General features: G+C 47.2%; 1 protein-coding gene across 1 annotated transcript in view; it reads right to left on the bottom strand.

Moving 5' to 3' along the window:
- The window catches only part of LOC138547336 (thioredoxin domain-containing protein 12-like), a 654,368-nt gene that overhangs the window by 263,178 nt on the left and 365,473 nt on the right, over positions 1 to 25,717 (bottom strand). The window contains exon 4 of the mRNA XM_069642202.1: positions 8,632 to 8,705. Within this exon, the coding sequence (XP_069498303.1) occupies positions 8,632 to 8,705 (74 nt within the window). The remainder of the gene's footprint in view (positions 1 to 8,631; positions 8,706 to 25,717) is intronic.

Below are 25,717 nucleotides of genomic sequence, written 5' to 3'. Positions count from 1 at the left end.
CCGTATGACCGGGCCTCCTGAACTTCTTGTTCAGTAGTGCCATCCATAATATGGCGAAGCCTTCAAATATTCCATGTGGTATTCCTACCAGGAACATACCCAGTGTGGTCTCGGTGGGCCAGGGTATCTATCACTTCCTTTAGTCTAGTTGCTAATGCGGCCAGAGGATTTTACCGTCCTGGTTGACCATGGACAGAGGCTGATAGGAACTACAATCTGAAGGGTGTTTGTTTGACTTTAACACAGGGATTACAATGAATTCCTGCAAGCTACTGGGCAAGTATTCCCCATCATAGGCCTGTTTTAGTGTGTCGAGAAGCCAAGGCGCCAACATTTGTGTGTCGAGAAGCCAAGGCGCCAATATTTCCACATACTCCGTGTAGAATTCTCCTGGGAGGCCATCAGTTACAGGGGTCTTCCCGGATGTCAGGGCGTGCATGGCAGACAGCAATTCCTCAGAGAGCGGGTTGTCAAGCAAATACCCTTTCTCTGCCCCAAGACACAGCAATGTTAGTGTGACAGAGCCTCTGCCATGTCAGAGCCACATACCTCAGTTTCCAACGAGTGCAGAGTTTCATAATACCTAGAGAACACTGTATTAATCTCCACCTGTCCATATCTGGTGATCCCTTGCTTATCTCTGCTAGCACTGATCATCTCACTCTTATCCTTTCTGCTACACAGCCACGCCAGTAGCCGACCAGGTTTGTCACCATACGTGCCATTTCCGTGTGTACTCTGCAAAATCAAATGTACCCAACCAATCCCACACCAGTAGGCACTTTTGCCACAGTTTAATCAAGACGCCCGACTTCTTCCCAGTTCCTGCATCCCATCGCTCCGATGTCTGTCTCAATACTTGTGAGGGAGTCCAATAATCTCTCCGGAGCCCTCCATTTAACCCATCACTTCTCCACGCACCACTATCTTAAAGGCTTCCCATAGCGTGCCCATCCCATTCACAATACCTGTGTTGGGGCCGAAGTAGGTCTATACAACCTCCCCCAAATACTCCCTGAACACACTGTCCAGCAAGGCTTCTGCTCTTAATCTTCAGGATTAGTGGGCCTGTCCTATCTTCTAAGCCACGTAATAAGAGGGGCATAGTCCGAGAGAACTCTAGCCTGATACCCTGCATCCTCAAATTTCCCAAGCGTTTCGCATCATGTAAAGATACAATTGATGCAGCTATGTACTCTGAGGAGCAGAGAAATGTGAGTATATCTGTCAACTCAAAGTCTGCTAGTAACCTACTCAGAGCTTAAGCCCGTTTGCCGGGGTTATAACCGCAGATCTCCACACATGTGCACCACTCAGTCTCCAGTGTACCAACCTGCAAGAACCCCACTAGTATCTCACCCATCAAAGCCAAGTGTTTCAGCGAGTGGTGCCCTCCGTCTCTCTCTTCCACCATGCGAGGGCAGTGTACAGTAACACCCTCAGGTACCAGCACCGCTTAGGTCAGGCTCTATATATCTAAAAGACACATGCAGCCAGTACAAGTTCAAATCCATCCAGGACAGCTCTGTAACCAGGCCAAGTCACTGTGGCCAGCGCAGTCCCCAAGAGAGCCTGTGGAAGGAATTCCTCTCACCAAATCTCAATGTTCCACAGCCAAGGAGTCATATGTTCACTGATGGCAGGCCCATCGCTTGGCACTCCTCCAGGGCACTCTATACCAGGGGCAGCCGCCTCATCGTGGGGCAAGATTGGCAATGTGTTGGCTTAGCAGGTGACGCACTTAGAACGCTTCTGCAAACTCACTGCAGCATGTCTCATAGGAAGCGGCAGGCTTGGGGGTCACCCGGCCCGTATACTGTTGAGCACATGCGTCCGCTCTACTTTCAGAAATGCCCTTGGGGGTGTGGATGTCCAGCCATCGAGGCGAGCGGTCTTTGCAGGTGGGCAGTCTAGCACTTCCTTGTTAGCAGAGCATCTATGGAGTGGGCAGAGGGTCGCAATTTCACCCCAAAGATGGAGCACCTCTTGTCGGTGTGGATGCAGTGCATGGAGAGCCACCTGACGGCACAGATTCCCAGAGGTGGTGGACAGAGATACAAATGGTCTCTGAGCAAGCAGCAGGTCCTGCAGCCAATGGCCATCCCTCTCACCTAGAGTTACCCACCACAACAGACTCCCAAGCCCCAAACGGCTGTATCCAGTGGCTATGGTGTGTTCCCCCATCATTTGGCAGCCAATGCAGGGCAGGACCACTCTCAGTCTCATCTCCCCACGGCACCTCATCTGCTCTGCGCAAGCAGTCTCTTTCTCCGTTAGCGGATGGGGGCAGTAGGGGCTAGTACAAACACTGCTGCCATCGCTCAACATCGGCAGCAGCGCCACTGCGATCAGCCACCAGAGGTGCATACTTGCAGCACCTTCTTTTCCTCTGCCAAAGCACCTCCAATGCCCACAGTGCCCAGCTGTCCGCCGTCTCTGCCCCGGTGCAGTATGCGCCGCAGGGATCACTGCCCACGGCCAACACCCAGGATCTTGAAACCCTTTCAGCGGCAGCTACATCCTGCGCAGGGCTTTCCACCTCCCCACAGAGGCGCCGGCTAAGCTCCAGGCGCTATCCACTCAGCGCAGCTCTGAGCCCCAGGCTCCTCTTCCTCCCATCGTTATATGGCCGCCGCCCTCTTATCGTCCCTCGGTATGGTCGCAGGCAACAGTCTGCGACAGCTGAATCTGAGAGGGTGTGTGGCGCTGACAATCTGCTCCAGACACGTTCCCAGCAGTATTTCAAATATTTGGGCATACATTCAAGCAGTAGTACTGCGCATCAGTAAAGTGTCTGTTAGATTTGGAGCCTGAGCAGTGGGCGGGGGCTCGGAGGGACGAGGGAGTGATGTACGATCGTCTGGGGTTGGGGGTTAAGTGTCACAGTGTGCCGCTGCAAAACGCTGCCGGCATCCGCGATGGATTGGTGTTGGACAGGTGTTGTCGGGTTCGGCCCAGTGTTTATGTGCGTGGGTCAGTCACATCAGAGTGCGAGAAGATTCAAGAGGAGGAAGGAAAGAGTTGGGTTTCAAGGGCCTTTCTGAATGCTAGGTGGTTGTCAGTGTTGCGAATGTGGAGGGGCGGGGAGTTCCAGATGGTCAGAGCTTGGACGGAAAAGGAGGGATACGCCCAGTCTGGTGCAGTTGTAATGGGACACAACCAGAAGGGATGCTGTGCCGGATCCAAATGTCCTGGAAGGGTGATCGCGAGTGAATTAGTCTTGGAGGAATTCCAGGTCAGTGTTATGGATGGCACGGTGAGTGACGCACATGGCTTTAAAGTTAGTTTGTCGACCAATAGGGAGCCAGTGGAGGACTCTTCATGTTGGGATGTGTTCTCGGTGGGGGGAGGGGGGGAGGTCAATGGGCAGGCGTGCCACAGTATTTTGGATCCTTTGCAGTTTCCTCAGTTGGAACGCTGGTGCGCCTAGATAAAGGCAGTTTGCATAGTCTAAGCGGCAGAGGATGATATAGATGATGACAGAGAATCGGTGAGGATATGGGAAGATACGCCTGAGGATGGGTATGCGGAAGAAGCAGGTTCTGGATCAAGAATTGAAGTGTTGGGAGAGCGATAAATCTGCATCCAGCATGCATCCAAGGTTTTTCACCGAGGTTGAGGTTGCCGGTGGGGGGCCTAGAGAGTCAGGCCAGGGATAGGTTGGGGAAGGAGCGTGGTTTTCCCACAGACTAGGATTACTATTTTCCCACAGTGGGGGATGAAGTGGTTTGTCGTCAATCAGTGGTCAATGTCCGAGAGGCATGCTGACAGATCCGGGCGAGGGGAGCCCAGTGATTTTGGGGTTTTACGGATGATCTGGGCATCGTCTGCGTAGTTGTAGCAGGTGAGTGCGGGAGCGGATGAGTGCGGGGAGAGGTTTCAAATAGATATTGGAGGGGACAAAGATGCTCCCGGTGGGACCCTTTCGGTACTTGGCGGGATGCAGAGGAGAAAGGGTGGAGGAGCATGATTTGTGAGCGGTTAGAGATGAAGGAGGAGATTCAATTGAGGGCAGTGTCTTTGATTCCTAAAGAGAATAGCCTTTCTAGGAGAATGGTATAGTCAATTGTAATTGTAAATTTGTAAAGCGCTTATACACAAGTGAAGTGATTTAAAGCGCTTCAAGATGGGAAGTGAACAAGGGGATATCGTCATCATTCTTAGGCCTTGAAAATTCTGAATGATCCAACAGCAATAACTAGTATACTAGGCATGGGCATTTCTGCTAGTATAAGTGCAAGACAAAGAGTGAGGGGAGAAGTGAGGGGTGGCAGGGTGTGACACACAGGGCAAAAGATTGTTCATCAATTTGCCTATGCGTGCAGGCACAGCAAAGCTGGGTAGGGGCGATAGAGGAAGACAGGAAAGATCGACATGCTAAGCCTAGTACATTCAAGGTCGTGCAAGTGAGCAGAAAGAAATGCGAGGGAGAGGGGGTAGGGGGAATAGTGCGTCTGGTCCAGCAGGGGCCAGGGTTAAGTGCAGAGTGGGTGTCACTCTCATGGAACATATTCCGAGTGCAGTAGTGCAAGCAATGCGGAGGCAAGTGCAGGACTGGCAGGGGAGCCTGGGACCTCAGAGGCTCTAAAGTTGCACCAGGCGACCAGTCAGCTGACTTGGGTTGGGGATGAGAACGAAGGAAGGCAGCAGGAGAGAACAGAAAGGAAGTTAGCAGGAGAGAGGGAGAGAGAAAGAGGTGAAGGTATGGTATAGAAGCCTTCAATGGTATCGAAGGCTGCAGAGAGCTCAAGGAGAATGAGTACAGTGCATCCTTCAGAGTCTGTTCTTTTTAGGTCATCCCAACCACACACTAGGGAGGACTCCGTTCCTCAGACAGATTGGGCAGGGTCAAGTAGGCTGTTGGCTTCAGTGAAGTGGCCAAGTTGTTTGTATGCTGTGCAGTCCATGAGTTTGGCCATGAAGCAGGTGTTGCAAATAGGCCGGTAGTTCTGTGGAAGGAGTGAGTCGAGCATAGGTTTTTTGAGGAGGGGTTTGATGTACAAGGATTTTAACGACTTCTGGGAAGATTCCCCAATGTAAGGGAATGGTTAAGGATTGAGCGAGCGAAAGTGCCTGCACAGGTTGAGGTTAGGATGTTTCTGAGTAGGGTGGGCAGGAAGGGTCATCAGGGGATCACGACAGGCGCTTTGTGCTAGGAGCAAGAGGAACGCCTCGTGTGAGATCGAAGAGAAAGAGGAGAAGGTTTGCATCGGGAGGGGGTTTGGACGGGGAATGAAAGGGGGGCAGAGTCATCATTTCTATTTTAGAGATGATGGCAGAATGTCTGACGATGTTGTGAAAATGTTCTGATAAGGCATGGCATAGGGATTGCAAGATGGGTGGTGTGAGGGCAGGGATTTGGGGTGGCGGTTGAGCAGCCTTGCAATTTGAATTCAGAGATGATTCTATGCAGCTCCTTGCTAGGGCTTGCGAGAGTTCCAGATTCTGTTCCCATAGAATGATTTTTTTGTTTTTTGTGATTTCCGATCGGTAGGCCTTTGTTAGTCTTGTTAGGGCGATTTTGTTTTGAGCATTAGGGTTGGTTTTCCAGGTCTGTTCCAGATCTGTTGGAGTGAGGGGAGTTAGGGCACTGGAGCGCCAGTGGTTGAGGAGTTTGATGGGGGGGGCGGCTTGCCTTCCTGGAGGGAGAGTGCTGGGAGTGAGTCGAGGAGGGAGTGAGTCTAAGCTAAATCGGGGGTGATAACGACTTTGTTCCAAAGTGGGGTCAGAGGTGTAAAGGGTGGTGGCCAGGCCTGGCCTCGGGCACGGGTCATGGTTGAAAGTGGCACAGAGAAGAAGATTGATAATTAGGCAATTTGAGGTACAGTGAGATTTGCTCACAATCACAAAAACTGTATTGCTCATGTGTTGTAGCCACTTTTAGAACCATGGTCTCCCCTCCAAGGTCAGCAAATAAGCCACAAGATCAAATCTTCTTGGTAAGATTAGCCGGAATCAGTCATGTGCCAGTCAACACAGTGCTTGTATGCCTTTACTAGAGGCAATTAGTCCTGTCTGGGTGCAAGAAACTAAAGCTAAAATGTAGTTAAGCCTTGTACTAAGCAATTACTGAACTGGGCCTGGATGGAATATTGCACCATTATTTTGATGGAACAGACTACTGTGGCCTGTAAGAAATTATCTTGAGTTGGCTTTTCCCTAATCTGAGAGCAGTCCATTTTTTTTGAGGTTTTAAAATCTTTCTTAGTTTATGTGTTAGGGGGGGGGATTTTCCGTTTCTAACTCTTGCTGCCCGCTCACCAAACACTCCACCTTTCACTCCCTTTCTTATACACATACCCTTCTTCAATATGGTCTGAAGCAAGTGCAGCCATTAACAATATACCGAATGTAGAGACACGTGAGAATATCTGCTTTTGTGAGCTTTGGGTGGCTTTGAAAGGTCTTTAGTCTGTGCAGAATTACAGATAAGACTAACCCATTAAGGGGTTGCGATTGCTGGGAGCTATTTAGCACCTGCTTCTAGCCTCGGAGAGCCTTGTTAGCTTTAAACAAACGCTCCTCAGGCCAACCAGTGCATTACAGACATGCATATGTGATATTACCTTTGAGTATTAGAGAGTCTTAATAAAGAAGAATTAGAACACATCTGATACACATTTAAATACAATGAATCATACATAACTCCTGGTAACCCTTACCTTCAGGGACCTGCATCACCCAGACACCCAGGAGCTGGTTTTAGCTCCTGCTCGAAGAATCTGAATTTTCGAACCCTGAATTGCACAAAGTGTAAACCGAGGTGTTCTGCCTGGTTGAACCCTGATCTATTGAGGATCAAGTGTTAATGCAGACATCAGACAAGATGGGAGTCAAAGAAATAAGACTGGCAAGAGTGTCTTTATCCTGCACCGAGGAAGTCCTTGCATCATAGGAAATATTTGAAGGCTCAGATTTTCTTTTACATGAAGATCAAAGATTTAAAACACAATAGCCCAATAATCCTACTTTGGTAACTGAATACCAAAGAGATTTGATGGAGCGAGCACGATTAGGACATTCATCTTCCAGGAGGTGACGCATGTCTACACGCAGCACAGAAGAAAACATGCGTAGGGTTTTGCCCCACTGATTACATAAACTAGGTTATACTAGTTACTGTTCATACATCTTTCTTTGCGTCCCTTGGTTATAAAACATCCTAAAGCAAGCAGCAGTTGCACACATCCAGGACTGAAGAAATGTAAAGGATTCTTGACATCTATCCATCTTTCTTCTGGCCCAGTGATGGGACTGAAACTGTGCTACCATCACTACAGAATGATGTTTTGGCCTAGGTAGACTAAGATGTGCCCTTGATTATGTTTGACATATCAGAAATCTTTGACAGAGAGGAGCACTCCATTCAGCTAGAGCATCTGTTCACTGTCGCCCAAGTAGACCTGAGATGCTTGGGGTGGCTGCAAGGCTTTCTCACCAATCGAGAAGGTCATGACTGAAGACTTGTCAGTCTTCATCTGTTCACTTAGACGGTGGCAGTTCCACAATCCAGGTTTTAGGTGCATCGTCTTTTGGGATGCATGAAGTCATGTGATGTATAATATTGTTACGCTGCTGACATGCAAATGAATCAGCGAATCTGTGACTTTAATTGACGACATGCAAATGAATCTGTGACTTTAATATTTTCCCACAGTTTCGACAGCTTTTATCAGGTGGGAAAATGGATTAGAGACAGGGGCTTAACATTATGCCTCCAAAACATAATTCTTACTGTTAGGCCATGCCATTTGCATCTGAAACCTACATGCACATTGCCAGCACTATTCGGGCTTACTACTTATGCTAAAGTTAAGATCAGAGTCCTTTGGAAATCTGACCTCAGTTTAAATGCTCAAATTAGAGAAAGTAAAAAAAAAAAAAAATTAAAAAAAAGATGTCGTTTTGAAGCTCCACCAATTACAGCTGGTCATACCCAGCGTCCCGACAACTACATAATAAAGCAGTGGGCTCTCTTATTAACACCAGTCCAGACCATGAAAACTCATAGGTAGTCAGGTAGCCGGCATGTCAAATACAATGTTTACAGAGTATGCACAACGGTGTTCGACTTAAATGTGGCATCAAGTAACTTCTCTAGTGTTTCTCTACACTGGTCTCAAGAGACTTCTGAAGTGTTTCTCTACACTGGTCATCAGTTAATGGTAAAATTATGTTTAGTGGGATCTGCCTTTCACAACGTTATTCAGCCCTTGAACTATGAAATTCCATGCCCAGAGAGATCAATTGTCCCACTAGCCTGCTCTCATTCCTGCAGTTTGTCAACTAATCCTCTCTATGCCCATTGCTTTAGTATGTTTCTATGCCTTTCCCTGCCAAGAAGTAATTTACTTGTGCAGTGTTGAAATTCAAACCAAAATCCTCCATTGCTCTTCCCTGGGCCCTCCAGAAAAACAGAGCATTTTGCACAGAAATTACATAAATTGGGTATAACAAACACTGGAACATGACAGTATATCACTGTGGAGACAACAGGCCTAAGTATGCCGCATTTAAAACAGATTGTCTGGACATATATATCATGGCTCGCTCACAGAGATTCAAATCAGCTGACCTTCACCAAACATATGTTAATATACTACTGGTTGCCAACGTTGCTTAGACTCTTACCTCTATGTTCACCATGACAAAGTTGTGCGCTAGTTCAGAGATGTCCTGTGATTCTGCAAACTTTGGTTTCAACGCTAGGAAGAAAATTAAAAAGAACAGGTGTGAAATACCAACATTACACTTATTCACCAAATTAAAATTAACTGATAGACCTTGTGGTGCACAAATTACTTAACTCCGGTAAAGTTCTTTCTGGTGGATTTCATACCACAAACTCATTTAAGATATATTCTTGATGCATCAGATCTCTGAAACCTTTTTTCGACAGCAGGGAGTGTCGTGCAATATCGGCATCAAGCTCCCTCGGTGCACTTCTCCGCTGAGGCCAGACTGGACCGTCAGTATAAATGCCTTGCACCATGACCAGTTTCTTGGGCTGGTCACTAGTCTCCTGTTTTTGTGGCTTTCTCACTGTGTGCGCCAAGGCTCTGTCCTTGGCCCATTACTGTTCTCTCTTTATAACATCTCTGTTGGTTCCATCATCTCTTCTTTTGACTTTATCTTTACGCTGACTACTCAAAGATTCTCCAGTCTTTATTCCTTCTCGCACTGCTCAACTCTGTCCGTTTGCTCTCTATCCAATGCTGGATGTCTAACTGCTACTGCAACGCAATCCCAAGACTGGGGTTATTTTCTTTCCTGCTTCTACGATCCCCCACCCCCTTACTCTTCTTTCATTTCCCCCTTCTGCTCTTCCCATTTCTACTTTGACTCCTAATCTGAGCGTTTTCTTCAACTCTTCCCTTAGTTTAACTTCCTCTATCCCTACCACTTCTCGGTCCTACCGCTTTCAAATCTTCAATATCCCTGAGGCTCATCGGTTTCTTACGTTCGATGCTTATAATCTTATTTCTTCTTTAGTCTCCCTCATCTGTTTTATTGCTGCAGCCATCTTATCAGTGTACCGGCCTGTCAGCTTGCCCCTATTTGATTAATCCATCACTTCTCAGTTCGTGTTTTGTGTGGGCTTTTCCCTCTGACTCAATTTCTTTAGATTTATTTTCTCTCCAGTGATTATCTTTCGAAACCCACCTTTATATTTTTTCTCTGAATAGTCTTTAAATGCCTTCACATCCTAACAACTCCTTATCTCGCTTTATTCTCGTAATAGTGTTTTGTGAAGATATGCAGCCGAATGACAAAATATTTTGAAGGCCAAAATAATGGACATTGCTCTGGTAGACTGTGCTCTAAAGGCCTCGGCTAGTTCCTTTACTGCAATGGAGTAGCATGCAGTGCCATAAGACATTGATAACGTCTGTTTTGTTAAAGCTGTGCCTAGCATAGGACCAGTGTAGCCTATGAAAAGTTGGTTCTGAAATCACTTGTTCTAGAGATGTAGAAACTTAGCACTTCCTTTGCTTCTAGTCTGTGTAATCTTTCCTCCTCTTTGGATGGATGAGGCAGAAGTTAGAACACTGGCACATACATTTTCTTTATACTGACGAAACTCAGTCTACTTTTGGAAGAAAGGTGGGGCTGTACTCTTCCTGAGGGGCCGAGGCTAGATTGAAATCCCCTGCTAACCCAACTTGCCCCTCTGCAAAGCTTTCTAAATGGGTCAATAGCTATTGTAGGAAGCCATCCTGCCCTATATTGGGTGCATAGGCAGAGACTAGACTATAAGGGGATTGAGCTATGGGAGCTATTACCATCATGAACCAACCCTCCGGGTCAACAAACGATTTCCCACTTTGGGCCTGTGAGGTGTTCTTAAAGGCTATAAGGACCCCTCCCCTTTTCCCCAGTGCATTTGCCTGTAGCACATGGGAATAGGTTTTCAGCTTAATCTCTTTCTTTCTAATGCGTTTCCTGTAAGAACACCACGTCAATACCCTCCTTCTTCAAATATGGCTCTAGCTTCTTCCTTTAAATCTGTGAATTCATCCCCCTTGCATAATATGTAATACACTTGAACGCTAGGCTCAAATATTGTGCGCTTACTGTTCCAGCCCCCTGATATATGAAGCCAAGAGCCCAAAGATCCTCTGAAAGCCAACCCACGACCCCAACATAAACACGCCCCTCCTGCAACCCACCCATCAAACCTCACCAACGACCCGAATCGGGTCATAGCTCCTACTGAGCTTGAAGATTCAATTTCTCCAACAATGACCCTGTTCCAACCCAGAGCCAATGAGATCAAAAGGGTGACCTACCTCCCTCCCTTGCAATCCAAATGACCAACTCACCAACACCCCAGCGACATTTCGCCTGCCAGGCCTTACACCCAGTAGTGTCTTCCTACAAGAAAAACACTTAATCAAAACACCCCTTCCCAACACAACCTTTTCTTCATGGCTGTATTGTCACTGCTCCACCCGCAATCCATGAAAACTCCCCTTAATGCACTGCTACCCTAGGCCCTGTATGGCCACACCATATTTTAGGGGATATCCCACCCGTCTCTGCACGTTCACAAGTATCAGTATCGTTCCTCTTCCATCTGTGCGGTTACACTCCAATGACTTTTTAGTCCTACTCACTGGTTGAAGGGCTGAGGCTACTGCAATCCCCTCCTCCTATCTGTAGCAAGGACAGACTTTCCTCCACCGTGGTAATGCGCCTCTGCTTACCCTCCCACGTGAAAAAGCCTAATGGGAAGGTCTACTTGTACCAGGCGCTCTTCTGAGGCAGATTTTCTCGCTACTGTGGCCCTTTTCCTCCTTTTCAGTAGTGCATACTGCCCCAAATCTTGGAAGGAGGACATCCGCACCATTGATAGAAACGTGCCCGGAAGCCCGAGCCGCCCGCAGGATCTGTTCTGACAGTAGGATGTAAGTGCTGCTAAGACATCTGTCGGACGTGCCACCAGTTCCATTCTCTTCGGCCCCACTTTGTGGATGCAATCAATGCTAATTTCGTCCTCTGGTAGGTCTGATATTAATTCCGCAAAACAGAGTTGAACTGTGTGTTTCAAATCTTTATCTAGAACTGATTCAGGGACCCCTCGTAGACGGATTTTGGACCTACGGTATCTGTTCTCTAAATCCTTGCATTGAATGTCTAGATTATGTGCTAGATTTGAAAGCTGTTATTGAGTCTCATCTGCCTGTCTTGAGTCTTCTGCTTTCTCCTGCAGCGCACGCTCAGCAGCATCAATTTGTTCCTCAGGTTTTCCCAGCTCCACTTTAAGTTCCCTCGTCGATTGCTAAGGTGATTTAGTCTGGGACTGGTTTGCCTGCCTATGGGTGTCCTTGGTCCCGGGCCGCTACATGAGCTGGTCGGCGAGCACCAAGTCAGTAAATGGAAAGCTCAGTCAGGTCCACTGCGCAGGCACCACTGTCCAGAGGCGAGGCACAGTCTGGATGCGGGAGACCGCGTGCGGACACCGCTGCCACACCACTGCGTTCCCAGGTCAACAGGACATAGTCCACAGCTACACTACCGGCCCAACCTCATCTCCCAGGCCAAAGAAAATGGGGCGGTTACCCCACACCTCCGGCCCAGCTCCTCAGCCAGCCAGTGCCGCAGCACACAGCCTCCAGCTACACTTTTCCAGTAAGGACCATCAGGCCCACACAGGGTCAACGGTCTTACCTCCGATGTCTGCCTCCACTGCGCACACCAACCTGTTGGGGGTAGAACTCAAGATCTGCTCCAGAACCTGCTGCAAAAGCGCCCAGGCAGCAGGGCGCACACTTCACTCCAGCGCTGATATCCAGCTGATATTGCACAACATTGTTGTAAGAGTCGCTAGAAATACCATTTTATTTCTACCAGGTGGGCACCAGCATTTGAGAAGCAGGAAGTACTTTCAATGCAATGATTTTTTTAGTATAATTTCTGGACTGCACGACTGGGTGGAGCGTTGGAGTAAGCAAGATGTATTTTTGGATGACAGCATAACCTACAGCCATTTTTTATATTGCTGCTTTATTTTAAAAGCGAAGTTGAACCTATAGTTGCGCTACCCGGGCACCGGACACTCACCTGATCCCAGCCGTGAGGAGAGGCTGCTCCTGAGTGCATCCCCCAACAGGAGGCCTTTATAATGTGTGGCTGATGCGTCCAACTCGGCCCAGGCTTTTCTAGCCAACACAGTCTTCTGCTGAGTCGCAGACGACCGGGGCCAGCCTTCATTATGTCAGCCGATTGCTTAGGAAGATGCAGCACACCCACTGACTGACATCCTTTGGGCCGCCCAGCTTGCCCGTACCGGCTACCCCAGCGAATCCTTGCAGCTGCCGCCAGGAGTCGCAGAGGGAGTATAACATCAATGCCGCCTCCCCTCAGTTACACGGGAGTGCGGCTTCACTCGGCACAATCCAGCCATATGCAGGGTTTTCGTGGTATCCTGTCTGAGGCCTGGCTAGCAGAGCGCACTGGCTCACGTCCACCTCTTGCGAGTCGAAATCATTTCCTCTAAAGGTGTAGTGTACTCCAAGCATAAACTTATCTTTACAGAATACCGCGGATGGAGTCTTGTAAAATAGGCCAACTCTAAATGTGCAGTAATCCTTACCAAAAATATAGTTTTCCATGGAAGGTTATTGAATGGACACAAATGCATCCTCTGAAAAGGAGCTCCCGCAAGGTAAGTCAGGACAAGATTTAAGCCCATGGTCTCAGTTCCTTTTTATGCATGCTCAGCATGCTTCTCGAACCATTGCAATTATGTAATTATTCTGGCATACTTTCAATTACACAACGTTTCTAACCAAAATGTTGACTCCGAAACATTCCGGTTTTAAAAGATGTGAGGCTTATGATGAGAGAGAGAGAGAGATTGTGACTGTGTGTAGAGTGTGTGTGAGAGAGAGAGAGATAGAGAGAGTGAGTGTGTGTGTAGAGAGTGTGTGTGTAGAGTGTGTGCGTGTGCGTACTTTGGTGCTACTGTGTGTGGTGTGCGTGGTGGGAATGTTTGTGAAGGGGGAGTGTGAGGTACAGGCAGTGAATGTAACTGGTTGCGCGCATGCGAGTGTGAGAATGTGGTGTAGGAATGAGTGTATGCCTGGGGAGAAAGGAGGTGGGGGCGGAGGTGGGGGCGGTGGCGGGGGGCAAGGAGTAAAGTAGGTCTCAAGGGGGGGGGGGGAACCCTAAATTCGTTATTTCAGGTTTTTGAGGGCCGCACAAAAGTTCCTGGAGAATCTGCAATTTATTAATACAATCTGTGAGATTTATGTTTGTTAAGAAAACACATCAGCTGTGGTCAGTTTTAAGTGTGGCTATGTCCATGTTTCACAGGGTGCCCTGAGAAACCGGTCATCCAAACAAAGACTTATGTAGATTTCCTCTGTGTAAATGTGCAGCAGCATGCGCAAGTCACTTTTTGAAAATTGTTTGGCTGGTCAAAGGCTGACAAAGCAAAAGAGAACTACATGTTAGCAGTTAACCAAGAACTACAGTAATGGTCTGAGGCATGGGTAAACGGGTATATGGAAATACACGTTCCGCAGTAGATAGCAACAAAGCACGGTGAGGCAGATCATAAGGACGAGGACTCCTGCAAAACATTTCTAATGTATCTTTATTACAGAAAAGGAAAATGCCCACGTGTCCCTACTTCTATGGGGATTTCCGTACCCAAAAATACTAGCTAAGGCGCTGGTCAGTCCTCAGTGAATGTCTTTTACTACTTTTGTAACATCTAAAAGCAGGAGAATGACTCCCTTCTCCTGCGTTTTGCCTTGAGCAAACCTTTGTTCTATAGCGGAGTTAGAAATAGTCTCTTGTGACTTCTTTGATGAGCTCATATAGTTCTGTCAAGACTTCCTCGGACCTTGGTTTGTCACATTGGAATTTCTTTGACTATTGATATATTCTCCATTGGGTTTCTTTTGCTTAACACTCCTCTTATTTTGTTACAAGAAGCTTTCTTCTTACCCCAGGGTACGGTTATCTAACCTTTCAGATTTCTCTCTTAAAGGTCTTCTGGTTTTATACAGTTCACATCCTTTCCTCTGCATTCTCTCTCTCTTTGAACATACATATCAGTTTATTCTTCGCCTCCAAATGTTCTCTTTTAATCTCTCATTTCTTACAGGTGTACTCTTTACTTGGGCTGTGACGATTATGAATGCTCTCATAGGGATTCTCATTTCCTTCTCTTTTTCTCACTTTTATATTCTCTTTATTTTAACTGAGACTAGTGTGAACATTCTTCGAATGATTCTCCTTCACTGCCCTCGTTGGTCTCCCAATTTCCCAGTTACCCTACAACCACGGCAAACACATCACCGGGCCTTCTCTTCACTCAGGTCCAACTCCCACCTTTGCTTGTCGACTTAGTTTTCTCCTTCAGTTTCTCGTTTTCCAATTATGACGGCTTTCCGGTATCCCATATACCGGGACGTCACGCCGAGTCATCCACGTTGTGGTCACAGTGTTGTTGTAGGGACCTCCGTCCAACCGCAGTTTCTTTGTGGTCACACCACCACTTGTAGCTTCTCTCCCTACTCAGCTTCTCAGATGCGCTGCATCCAGCTCTCCAGCTTCAGTTCGCCAGCTAGATTGAACTTTGCGGGTCTCTAGGAGTTCTCTGTTTCTTCCCATTTTCAATTATGATATAGCCGTGGGGCTTCTCCAGGCTTGTTTCAGTCTCTCTCTTGGCTTGCTACAGCTTCTCATTACTATGCTAATTTCTCCTCGTCCAAGTTAAATGGTCTTTCGTTTAAAGGGATAGTCAGAGTTTCTGCTTTGCAATAACACATTGTTAGTCAAAGTTTGTATGCAGTACCCTTAGGGTGCACTACAACAACTCGGACTACAGGTAACAGGAAACACAACCTTTGGTATATGCTTGTACTACACAGTTGGGTAGCGTGTTGAGCAACCAGGCTCATCTCAAGACGGGTCAATGTGAGCTGTAAGAGGAGTTACATAGAGATTCAGTGACAAGTATTCAAATAAACACTTACACACAAGGTTTCTTGAATAATGAATTATTAATTTATCAGTCAGTTAGTGTAAGCCTTCTTCAGAAGGGAGCAATATAAAAGTAACACTCAAATACACTTCAAAATACACTCTCCTAATATTCTAAAATCAGTGAAGACCCTTTTGGGATGGCCCACAGACACAACCTACACCCTAAGGTGACTTCAATAGCTAGGGTGCTGGGGACATTAATATATTACGTTTGCATTTAGAATACTGTTAGAGGTTGGTAAAAGGAAAAGGTTATTATAACAAACAAGAGACCACAAATATTCTTAAACAGGCAAATACTTTCGGATCCCCACAGCAGAGTCATTCAGCATAACAGGCTATGCCAAAGGAAATGGGCGAAAGTCTTATATTGGATGACGCACCTATGGCAGGTAAGTAGAAAAGTCTTTGCACAATGTTTTAGAAGTCTTTGAAGAAAAGAAGAAGAATCAAAGGTATGGCCACAAGCTGATTAGACTTGTGAGTAGTAGAAGATGCAAGCAACTCTATAATAAGAGGTAAGTTCTCTCAGACTTTACAGTACCTTTGTATTAAAGAAAAAGTGCAGTAGAGGACTTCTGTTCCTGTGCAGCTCTGCAGATATCACTGTTCCTGGGCCTCAGTCTTGGGGTCAAGAGTGAGAACTTCTGGGGACTCCTGCACTGCAATAGGACGGTCACCGCTCGCAACTGGCAATCTTTCCAACAAGTGGCACTTCGGTGTTTCAGCTCCTCACGACAACCGCAAATAGTAACACTGCGGTTCCTGGATGACGAGATGGACTTTCCTTGCTTCTGGGGTCCCGCACTCTTGAGGGGGCTCAGGCTCAGTCCTGCTTCCTGGGAGTCCGGGGCTCTTACTGGCCAACTCTAAAGCATCGCACACAATCTGGTGTCCCTCTCCCTGGCTATTCGGTTTCCAGCAGCAACTCTGTGGAAATTCAACCAGCTCTGAGAAGGATGCCCAGGTGGCTTACTTTGGAGTCGATTGGTCCCACCAACTCAACGGGAGAAGTCGTCCTATATGAATTCGGAGTTTCAGCACAGCAGCAGGGCTTCACCGGGCAACGAACGGTCCAAGAGTTGCAGCAGGCGTCCTCTTCAAGTTCTTCTTCGGTTCCTTCGTCCAGTGGTCGACTCTGCCTTCCAAGCCAAAAGCCTAGCCTTTTATTCTGTTCTCTCCCATTCATTCCAGCCTAGCTGTCGGTCACCCAGCAGGGTGGCTGTCCTTGTCGGACAGTCAGCCAGCCAATCACAACAGAGTGCATTTGGGTCTCGTTGGAGACTTCGCACAGGGAGTTTCTAGGCACCTCCCTCACTTCATGCCTACCCCAGACACCCTGGAGCCAGAGGCGGGCTTCACTTGTGAATCCTGCCAAAGGCAAAGCGAAGAAATGGGACCAAACCTGGTTTGGCGCTCAGAGTAAATCTCAAGAAGGACCTTTCCACAAAGAAACGGCAAAAAAAAGAAGACCGGGGCCATTTTTATAAAAATTGCAACCTTGGGTGCTTTACCGTAGCTGCGAACGCAGCCCACAGTAAATGCACACCACAGTAATTAAAACGAAACCACTGCCACCAGCCATTCAGTGAGGAAAGGGTAACAAAAATGTTACACGAGAAGTTAGTCAAAGGGGGATACTAGGTAACCACTCCAGCACCCTATTGTAAGATAGTGTGTGCTGGGTCTAGAAAGTTACAAATGTAAGTAAAGTCAATTTCACTTTACTGCTCTGGGAAACAGCAGTTTATCCCAGAGAAGGTATTTAAACCTTTGGGAAATCTGAAAGACTTCCCCTGTGCCACTGCACTGAAGGTGCTGTGTGACACAATGTAAAGATGATGCCTATGAAGTTTGTCAGACTCCACACACAAAAGAAACACAAAGTCCCGAAATCACATTAAAATACATGAGAGAGTGGGGAAAAGAGTCACTCTCTCCAGGTTAAAAAAATCAAGCCTTCAAAGTCCAGCAAAGTTGCTGGGGGTCTCTAAGGTGGAGGGAATTAGCACATTTTTGAGAACTCTCCCTAACACACATCCTTGTTCTTTCCTCATATAAACCTTGATAGAATAAGTCTGAAGAAATAAGAGAGGAGGGATCTTTAGCGAGTTCCTCAAAGGAACGCGATTCCTTGTCGCCACAGGGGGAGTCTCTCCCGAGTGGTCCTGCATGTATCTACCCCTAGAGAAGGTGTTACGGAGCGGGTTCACCTCCCTAGCCTCAGAGAGGGGGCTCCCTTTTGGGGAGAAGGGACGAATTCCCTCGATTTGTCACAACGGGAACATCCCTTTGCAACGTGTCTTTTACGGGCAGTAAATGACAAAAAACCATCCACCCCTCAACCCCTGCATTCTTTATAAACAACCCGAGGGATTTTCTTTTGCAAGGAGAGAACCGTGCCTTGTACATGATAGAGCAGGTACCGGAGATATTGGTGGTTGCATGGTGAACTACGGTAGGTGACTTATGTCAATTAACTGGAGCACACAGTTGTCCATTGCAATGTTTTGCTACTCGTGAGTGTGACTAGTTAGCCTCACCCACAGACAGGTATGCTCAAGAGCGGAGGTAGCCAGGCAAGTGTTACTGTGCTCTGATCCATTCTTCGGTCTTCCACCCCACCCCCGGATTCAGTCTGGATTTGTTGATCCTCACTCTCCTCCTCTCACCTCCCTCCCTCTACTCCCTGCTCTTCCATCTGGCCCTTCTGCAGCCACCTCTCCTTCCTCCTTCTCTGCCTTACCCCTGTTCTGCGCAGACAAAGTTTCGAGACAAGTCCAATCTATGAAAGTCTCGTCAAAACAGGTTCACCCCTGTTCCTCTAAAACCATCAAGGACCACACCGACTCCCTGGATCCTGCCCTGGCTGATTTCTGCAACCACTCCTTCGCCACTGGAGTCTTCCCATCCTCCCTGAAGCAATCCCTTATGCACCCTCTTCTTAAGAAACCCTCTGCCGACCCCTCCTGCCCGGCTAAATATCGCCCAATCTCCATCACTCCCTTCCTGGGCAAACTCCTAGAAAAACTGGCCATCTCCCAGCTTAATCTCCACACTGAATCTATTGGTCTGGCTTCAGAGCTGCCAGAAGCACAGAAACCGCTCTCCTGAACATCCGTGAAGACCTGCTCTCCAACCTTGATTCTAACGCCCAGTGTCCTCATCTTGCTTGATCTCTCTTCTGCCTTTGACACTGTCAACCATGCCATCCTGCTCAAATGTCACCGTGATAACCTGGGTATCACCGGTCAGGCCCTGGCGTGGCGGACTTCTTTCCTCTCTGAGCAACACTTCCAGGTCCAACTCGGGCCCTTCATCTCTGCAATCTTTTTCTCTACATGTGCTGTACCCCAGGGGTCTAACCTCTCTCCCTGGCTGTTTAACCTATACCCCGGCACTCCTTTCCCAATGCATTGCTGCGCTTTGCCCCAACTTTCAGTGCTATGCGGATGACACTCGGCTCATTTTCAGGCTACCTTCGGCCACCTCTTCTCCGTCTCTCATCTCCGACTGTCTGGTATCCAGGAGTGGTGGGCCGCCAATGACCTCTGCCTTAATGCCAGTAAGACTGAGATTCTCCTCATCGGCACACCCGCTCCCTCCTTTCCCGTCGCTCTCTGGCCGGCCTCTTGGCCCTCCTCCTGCTCCAACCTGTGAGGCTAAAAACCTCATCTTTGACTCCACACTCTCCTTCTCCCCTCACATCTCTGACGTCTCTTAGAAGTCACACTATCAGCTGCTCCTCAGAGGTATTCTACCTCTCCTCTCCTTCCCCCAGAAGCTCACTGTCTCCAGAGCTCTGGATCTCTCTAGGCTGGACTACTGCAACAGCCTCTTTCTAAATCTGCCTTCCTCTACCCTCCGCCCTCTACAGCTCAACCAGAACAGGACTGCAAGACTGGTCCTTGGCCTCAAGCCCAGGGATCGTATCTCTCCAGGACTGAAATCTCTGCACTCGCTCCCAGTGGCTGTGAGGATCAAGTTCAAAATCATTGTCCACAAGGCCTTCTGGGGCCTCAATACCTTCAACTCTCTTTCTAAATATCTTCCTTCTCGAGCTCTTCGCTCATCCGCCTCCAACTCCCTCAGGGTCAGTCGCTTCTCCAAGCAACGAGTTGGTGGTAGATCTCTTTCTTCGGCTGGGGCTTGCCTCTGGAACAGCCTCCCTGAAACTTGAGGAGAACCATCTACGGTTCCGGAAGCACCTCAAAACCTTTCTCTTTGCTTCTGCCTTTTCTCCTCCTCTCCCCTGCTGACCTCCTGGCTGAAACGGAATCTGCACTTGTTAACTGGCCACCCTCTGATCCCGGGCCCAGGTCCCTCCCCCGCCAGTCACACACACCTGCATTGCCTGCCTGGTATCCCCCGCACTTGGGGACTGTTTCTGTATCCCTTCAGTCCCACTACCAGCACTTGACACCGGATGTCTGCACTCACCTTTGCACTTGCCACCTGCTGGCCCTTACTTTTACTTATTGTTATTATTCTATTCCCATGTACTGCACTGTCCCTTCCCCCTCGCCCCCCGCATTTTCCCCCTTCCTCCATCCCATGCACTTGCGCGATCTGAATGACATCTGGCCTAGTATGATCGTTGTCTGTCCTCCCTTTGTTCCCCCTCCCTTGCCTTGTCGCGCCTTGAAACACTTGTGTATAGGCGTGTTATAAATGCCATATCATATCATACATCTGTAACTTTTGCATTAGGAATGCAGTCTCTCGCATGAGAAGGAGCTGTGGGACACCTCTGTACCTTGAGCACCGAAGGCATATAGTTCCTTGAGCGATACCATGCGGTTAACCTTCTCTGAACTTCCTTGGAGTATCATCAACACTTTAAAAATAAAACTTTAAAAAATGTTGATGTTAAGTGGCATGTCCAAGACCCAAGAGCTTGAGCTACACCTTGGGGTTATTCACATCATTAGAAGCAGGATGGTGCAGCTCCGTCCCTCTGGTCAGCTGCCTGGAACTGGCATATGCAATTTCAACCACCATGACAGTGGAGTTTAATCTCCCCTTCCAGTATTAAAATGCTTGCTTGTTTGTTTGTTTAGTGAGAAGTAGCGTTTTAAGTCCTTGATGTGATACTACATCTCAGTCAAATCATGCCATAATGGCAGCTCAGACTGTTTAGGGTGCTATAGGAGATCATGTTTTGTTGCAAGTGTTCTGAACTCCCCATACTTTTATGTGAAGCATGAGAGCAACTAGGGACTAGTTGTGCCGGCTACTACCCGATGTGCTTCCAGGAGGGTGGTTGAGGGGGGGATCCTGCCAGCTCACTACTCCCTACGAGACACAGTAGACGCTATCCGGAAGAAAGCATTATATGATAAGCCATCCCAGTATGTTGCAAGGATTTCGCCCAAATCCTTCAACAGGAGAAATGCTACCTAAAACAGGAACCAACGTAAAGGGTCATAACTAACCATAGAGTGCTGCGGCCATGAGTCAGAATATAGACTCAGAGCACCAGATTCCCGGTTACAGATTACAGCCAGCTCCAAGCACTGAACTGCATAAGTGTAAAGCAGCACAGAACTCTCAAAATCAGGGGACTATTTGCAGCCGCAGAAGATGCTAGCAAGTCTCATCGGTAGAACGTAGAGTACTAGAACAATCATAAAACCTGCAGGTCTTTGTGCAGTCCGCTGGCAGACATTTGCAGACCAGGGATCAGCAGGAAGACCGCAACCAGGCCCAAGTAAGTGAATTAAAGAGTTTGACTTTCGGTGGCATCTTGACTTTTACAGCTATACAGTCCCAATTCATGTAACCGTTACTATATCAGTGGGTTGCCCAATAGAGTACCCGTCTAATATGAGGTAAAGCAGGCCAATAATGACTTTAAACTAAACTCACCAATCCAGAGTATGGTTTCAGACAGCCAAGGAACATAGCCAATAAGCAAGTGCCGGGAAGAACCTCCCTGAATCCAGGTGTATGAAATAAGTGGTGAAGTGTCAGCAAGGACAAGAGGTAGAGTCCCACTGTAGGGAGACATGCAGTACATGTCTCCCTTTGTACAAAGGGAAACAGAGGCTAGGCGATGAAACCTACCAGCCTAAGGTGAAACCGTAAAGAGACAAAAAGCTACAGCAACTTGGAGGAGGGAGGGAGAAACCATTAGCAAGGGGCAAGCTGGTGCCTGGCAAACGTGAGGAGGGACTGTGTCTAAAGGTGCATTCATACAACTCTTTGACCTAGGGGAATTGGTTAGCCAGGTTGTAAAGCTTACCACTGGTGACCCCTTGGAAGAGAGTAAAAGGCATGGTCTACAGAAAGATGACTAAACATAAACTGTCTGACTGGGGCCCCAAATGCGGGTGAAAACTACCTATTAAAGTGTTGTGAAGACTAAGAAAGCCAAAAGGTCCAAGGAAGGACATGTTGTGAATCCTAATGCAGCCAATGGTCCAGTAGGGGTACGTTGTGAAGTACTGATAAAGCCAAGGTCCTGAAGAGACTTACTGTGAATCGTGGAAAACAAAATTCCTAGGTGGACTTATTGTGAAACCTGAAAGAAAAAAAAGGTCGGGGGTGGGGGGTAATGATTGTGAAACCGGAGACAGTGAAAGTGTAAGAATCCAAGAACAATCAACTCTGCAAGATGCTCATTGGTAGCCAGACAAGCCCCATATAACAGACCAGGGACCAGGCTGCAAAGCAGTCTGAATATAATCAACTTCCCAAGACAGGTGTCAGAGCCCGATTCAAAAGCAGAAGACGATAACTAATCCAGACTGAGTAGATCCTGTAGGAGCCTTCCCAGGAACTGTTGTATTAGGTTTTTTTTAATAGTACAGGAATGGAAACTCACTCTATTGTAAGAAGCTCACAGGTTCCCATCAAATCTGAGTTCTTCTATATTGTACGTTCTTTTGTGATCAAAAAAGCACTGTTCCTCCTGCATATAAATAAAATAAATGAAAAATAAATAAAATAAGTATATGTTTTGTGACCTCAGTGTTGGCCAACGTTGGAGCATTTGTATAATTAGCTTAGGGTACATATCCAGGAGGCTGAGGACTCATTAGGATAGGTTGAACTTTGTTGCCCATTGTGAGGGGTCAGAAATGCGAGACGGGCACAAAGTTATGTTAACTCACAAGTTCCTTCTTTATTAAATAAAAAGGCGTGAGACAAACGCCTATCTTTCCCTAACCTAACAAGAACGTCCCGGCCTAACAAACTATGGCTAAAGAAAAAATGACATGTCCAAAAGTAACTGACCCTTACAATAATATACACCAAAACAATATACATGATTTGTTTGGCTGTCTTAAATTCCACAAAATAAGATATCAATTCAAACTCAAAAGCTTTAGAAAGTGCACCTTGTGACCAGGGATGAATTCCCTTCCCCTAGACCAATTCAGGAATACCTTAAGCCAAGTTCACGCTCAAGTAGGTTCTGTGCAATAACAAAGTTCCATTCAGCGTAGCATACAAAGTCTTTTACAATCAATATATCCTTTCACTTTGCAAAGTGAATATCTCTCTTCCAAATGCTTGTTCATAAATCAAAGCAACTTTTTCATTTTCCACAATCTCCTGCTTTGCAAAACAAAAGTCTTTTCCTCAAAACACAACTTCATAAATCAGGACTAATGTTCTTTTCTCAAAATCAAGCAATTGTTAGCACATCATTCCTCTTATTCAAAAGAAACACTTCAGTCAAGATAGCTCAATAATCACTTTCTGAAATGCAACAGTTCATCAAGACAAAGTGATGGAACCAACACTTCTTTTCCACCACACCTTTTTACCACAACCACAGTACTTTAAAAAATCGTATTCTTCCCTGGTATACTCGCCGTCTGACAATTGGTTCCTTTCCTGGTTTACTCGTCGGCCAGGAAAAAACTCCTACTACTACAATTATATTCTGTGGTCATGCTTGCTCCAGAATCTCTCTACACCAGCATTCTAAATGAGGAGGTTTGAAAAACAACTGCTTCTCTTTATAGTCTCTTGACTCAGCTCTTCCCAAATTGGTATTCCATAAAAGGAAAATTTCTCCCCTGCTCTCTTTGTATGACATGCATTAGTTACCGTAATACCATTTCTGATGATTGTATCTGCTTAGATTCACATGCTGTGCATATGGTCTGACATCCAGTGGTAGCCGCAGAGTATTGCATCTCGTCTTTCGGGGACCGAAAGGGGACGTCGGCATAGGCGTGTCTGTAACACTATCCCTATCGTGACGTGTGGTGTACCCAAAATCCCTCATGCGCCGAGGTCCCTCCGTTTGCATTTTTTCTGCCATGAGGGTCCCCAAGGCTATAGTGAGTGAGTACATAAAGAGAGAAAGTAGTAAGACGTCTATGTTCCTTCCACCCCGAGCGGGGAGGTAGGCAGGGTCATGTGAATCTAAGCAGATACAATCATCAGAAATGCTATTATGGTAAGTAATGCATGTCTTCTGATACTTGTTAATCTGCTTAGAATCACATGCTGTGCATAGACTAGCGAGCAGTACCCGGAGTTGGAGGTGGGTTGAGAAGGAACAGTAGAGAAAAGATGTCTTAGTACTGCTTGTCCCACCTGAGAATCAGACCTAGAATGAGTGTCTAGGCAATAGTATTTTGTAAAGGTGTGTACAGAACTCCAGGTTGCCGCTTTGCAAATGGACTCAAGAGGAACATTTGCAATGAATGCTATGGATGCCCCAGTGCCTCGAGGAGAGTGTGCTCTAGGCTTGAAGGGCAGTTCTCTCTTAGCAAGAGAGAAACATAGTGTGATGCATTTGACAATCCACCTTGAGATAGCCGATTTAGAGACAGGATCCCCTTCTCTACCAGCTGCCACTGAAACAAAGAACTGCTTAGTCTTCCTTAGTGGTTTAGTTCTTTCCAGGTAAAACATGACTGCCCTGGGCACGTCTAGTGTGTGAAGGCTTCTTTCGGCCATGTTAGTAGGGTTCTGGAAGAAAGTGGATAGTTCGATTGATTGGTTCACATGGACCTTTGAAATGAATTTAGGCGCAAACCTGGGATGTGTGCGCAGAACTATCTTATCTTTGTGGACTGTAACAAAGGGGTCTAGAACAGAAAGAGCCAGTAGTTCGCTAACCCTTCTGATAGAAGTGATAGTCACTAGGAAGGCTGTTTTATAAGTCAGGTCCTTCAGACTTGCTTTATGCATAGGCTCAAAGGGAGCTCCCATGAGCCTGGTCAAAACCACATTCAAATCCCATCCAGGGGCTGGATGAGCGATGGGAGGATGAATTCTCTTAACCCCTTCAATAAAGGCTTTGATCACTGGTATTTTCCACCACAATACCTTTTGTTTTGATGTGCTGTAGGCTGACGGAGCAGACAGATGAACCTTTAGGGAATTGAAGACTAACCCAGTGTCCAACAGGTGGGTTAGATACAGCACAATGTGTGAGGGTGAGCAATCGATGGGATTGACGCCCTTGGAATTGCACCAGATGACAAAACGTTTCCATTTGCTGGCATAGCAATAACGTGTATTAGGTTTTCTCGCTTCTTTGAATATGTCCATGCACCTCTGAGGGAGTTGCAGGTGTCCAAACTATGATCTCAGGAGCCAGGCTGCTAAGTTCAGAGTTTGTGGGCATGGGTGTAGGGTCTCCCCCCTGTCCTGAGACAACATGTTGTACGGGCAGGGTAGCTTGACTGGTGGAGAAAGGGACATATCCATCAGGTGAGCGAACCAGGGTTGGCAGGCCCACATGGGGGCCACCAGTATTATGGTAACTGGTTCCTGATGCATCTTGTGCACTATCTTGTTGAGAAGCGGAGTCGGGGGGGGGGGGGGTTGTGCATAGACAAATTTCAACAACCATGTTATCCAGAGACCGTTCCCCTTGGATCGGTTCAGGGGGGTACCTGGAGGCGTAGTCTTGGCATTGGGTGTTCTCCTGAGTAGCAAACAGGTCGATCTCTGGGAAACCCCATACTGCGAAGACGTTGGACACAATGTCTTCGTGCAGTCGCCATCGGTATTCTTCGGGCAGAGGGAAATCTCTGCCGAGTACGTCTGCTAGAAGATTGAGTTCCCCAGGAACATGTTGGGACGACAAAACATCTTGTGTTTGAGAGCCCATATCCAAATGTTCTGTGACAGCTTGGATAGCCCTGGAGAGCAAGTGCCCCCCCTGTTTGTTCAGGTAGTACATAGCTGCAGTGCTGTCCGTTAGAATCAGCACTGTCTTCCCTTGCAGTTGCACCTGAAAGGC

The sequence above is a fragment of the Ambystoma mexicanum genome, chromosome 1q (assembly GCF_040938575.1).
Source record: "Ambystoma mexicanum isolate Mex_15411 chromosome 1q, UKY_AmexF1_1, whole genome shotgun sequence".
Lineage (NCBI taxonomy): Eukaryota > Metazoa > Chordata > Amphibia > Caudata > Ambystomatidae > Ambystoma > Ambystoma mexicanum.
The sequence above is the reverse complement of the archived record's forward strand: the minus strand, read 5'-3'. Positions and strand labels throughout refer to the sequence as shown.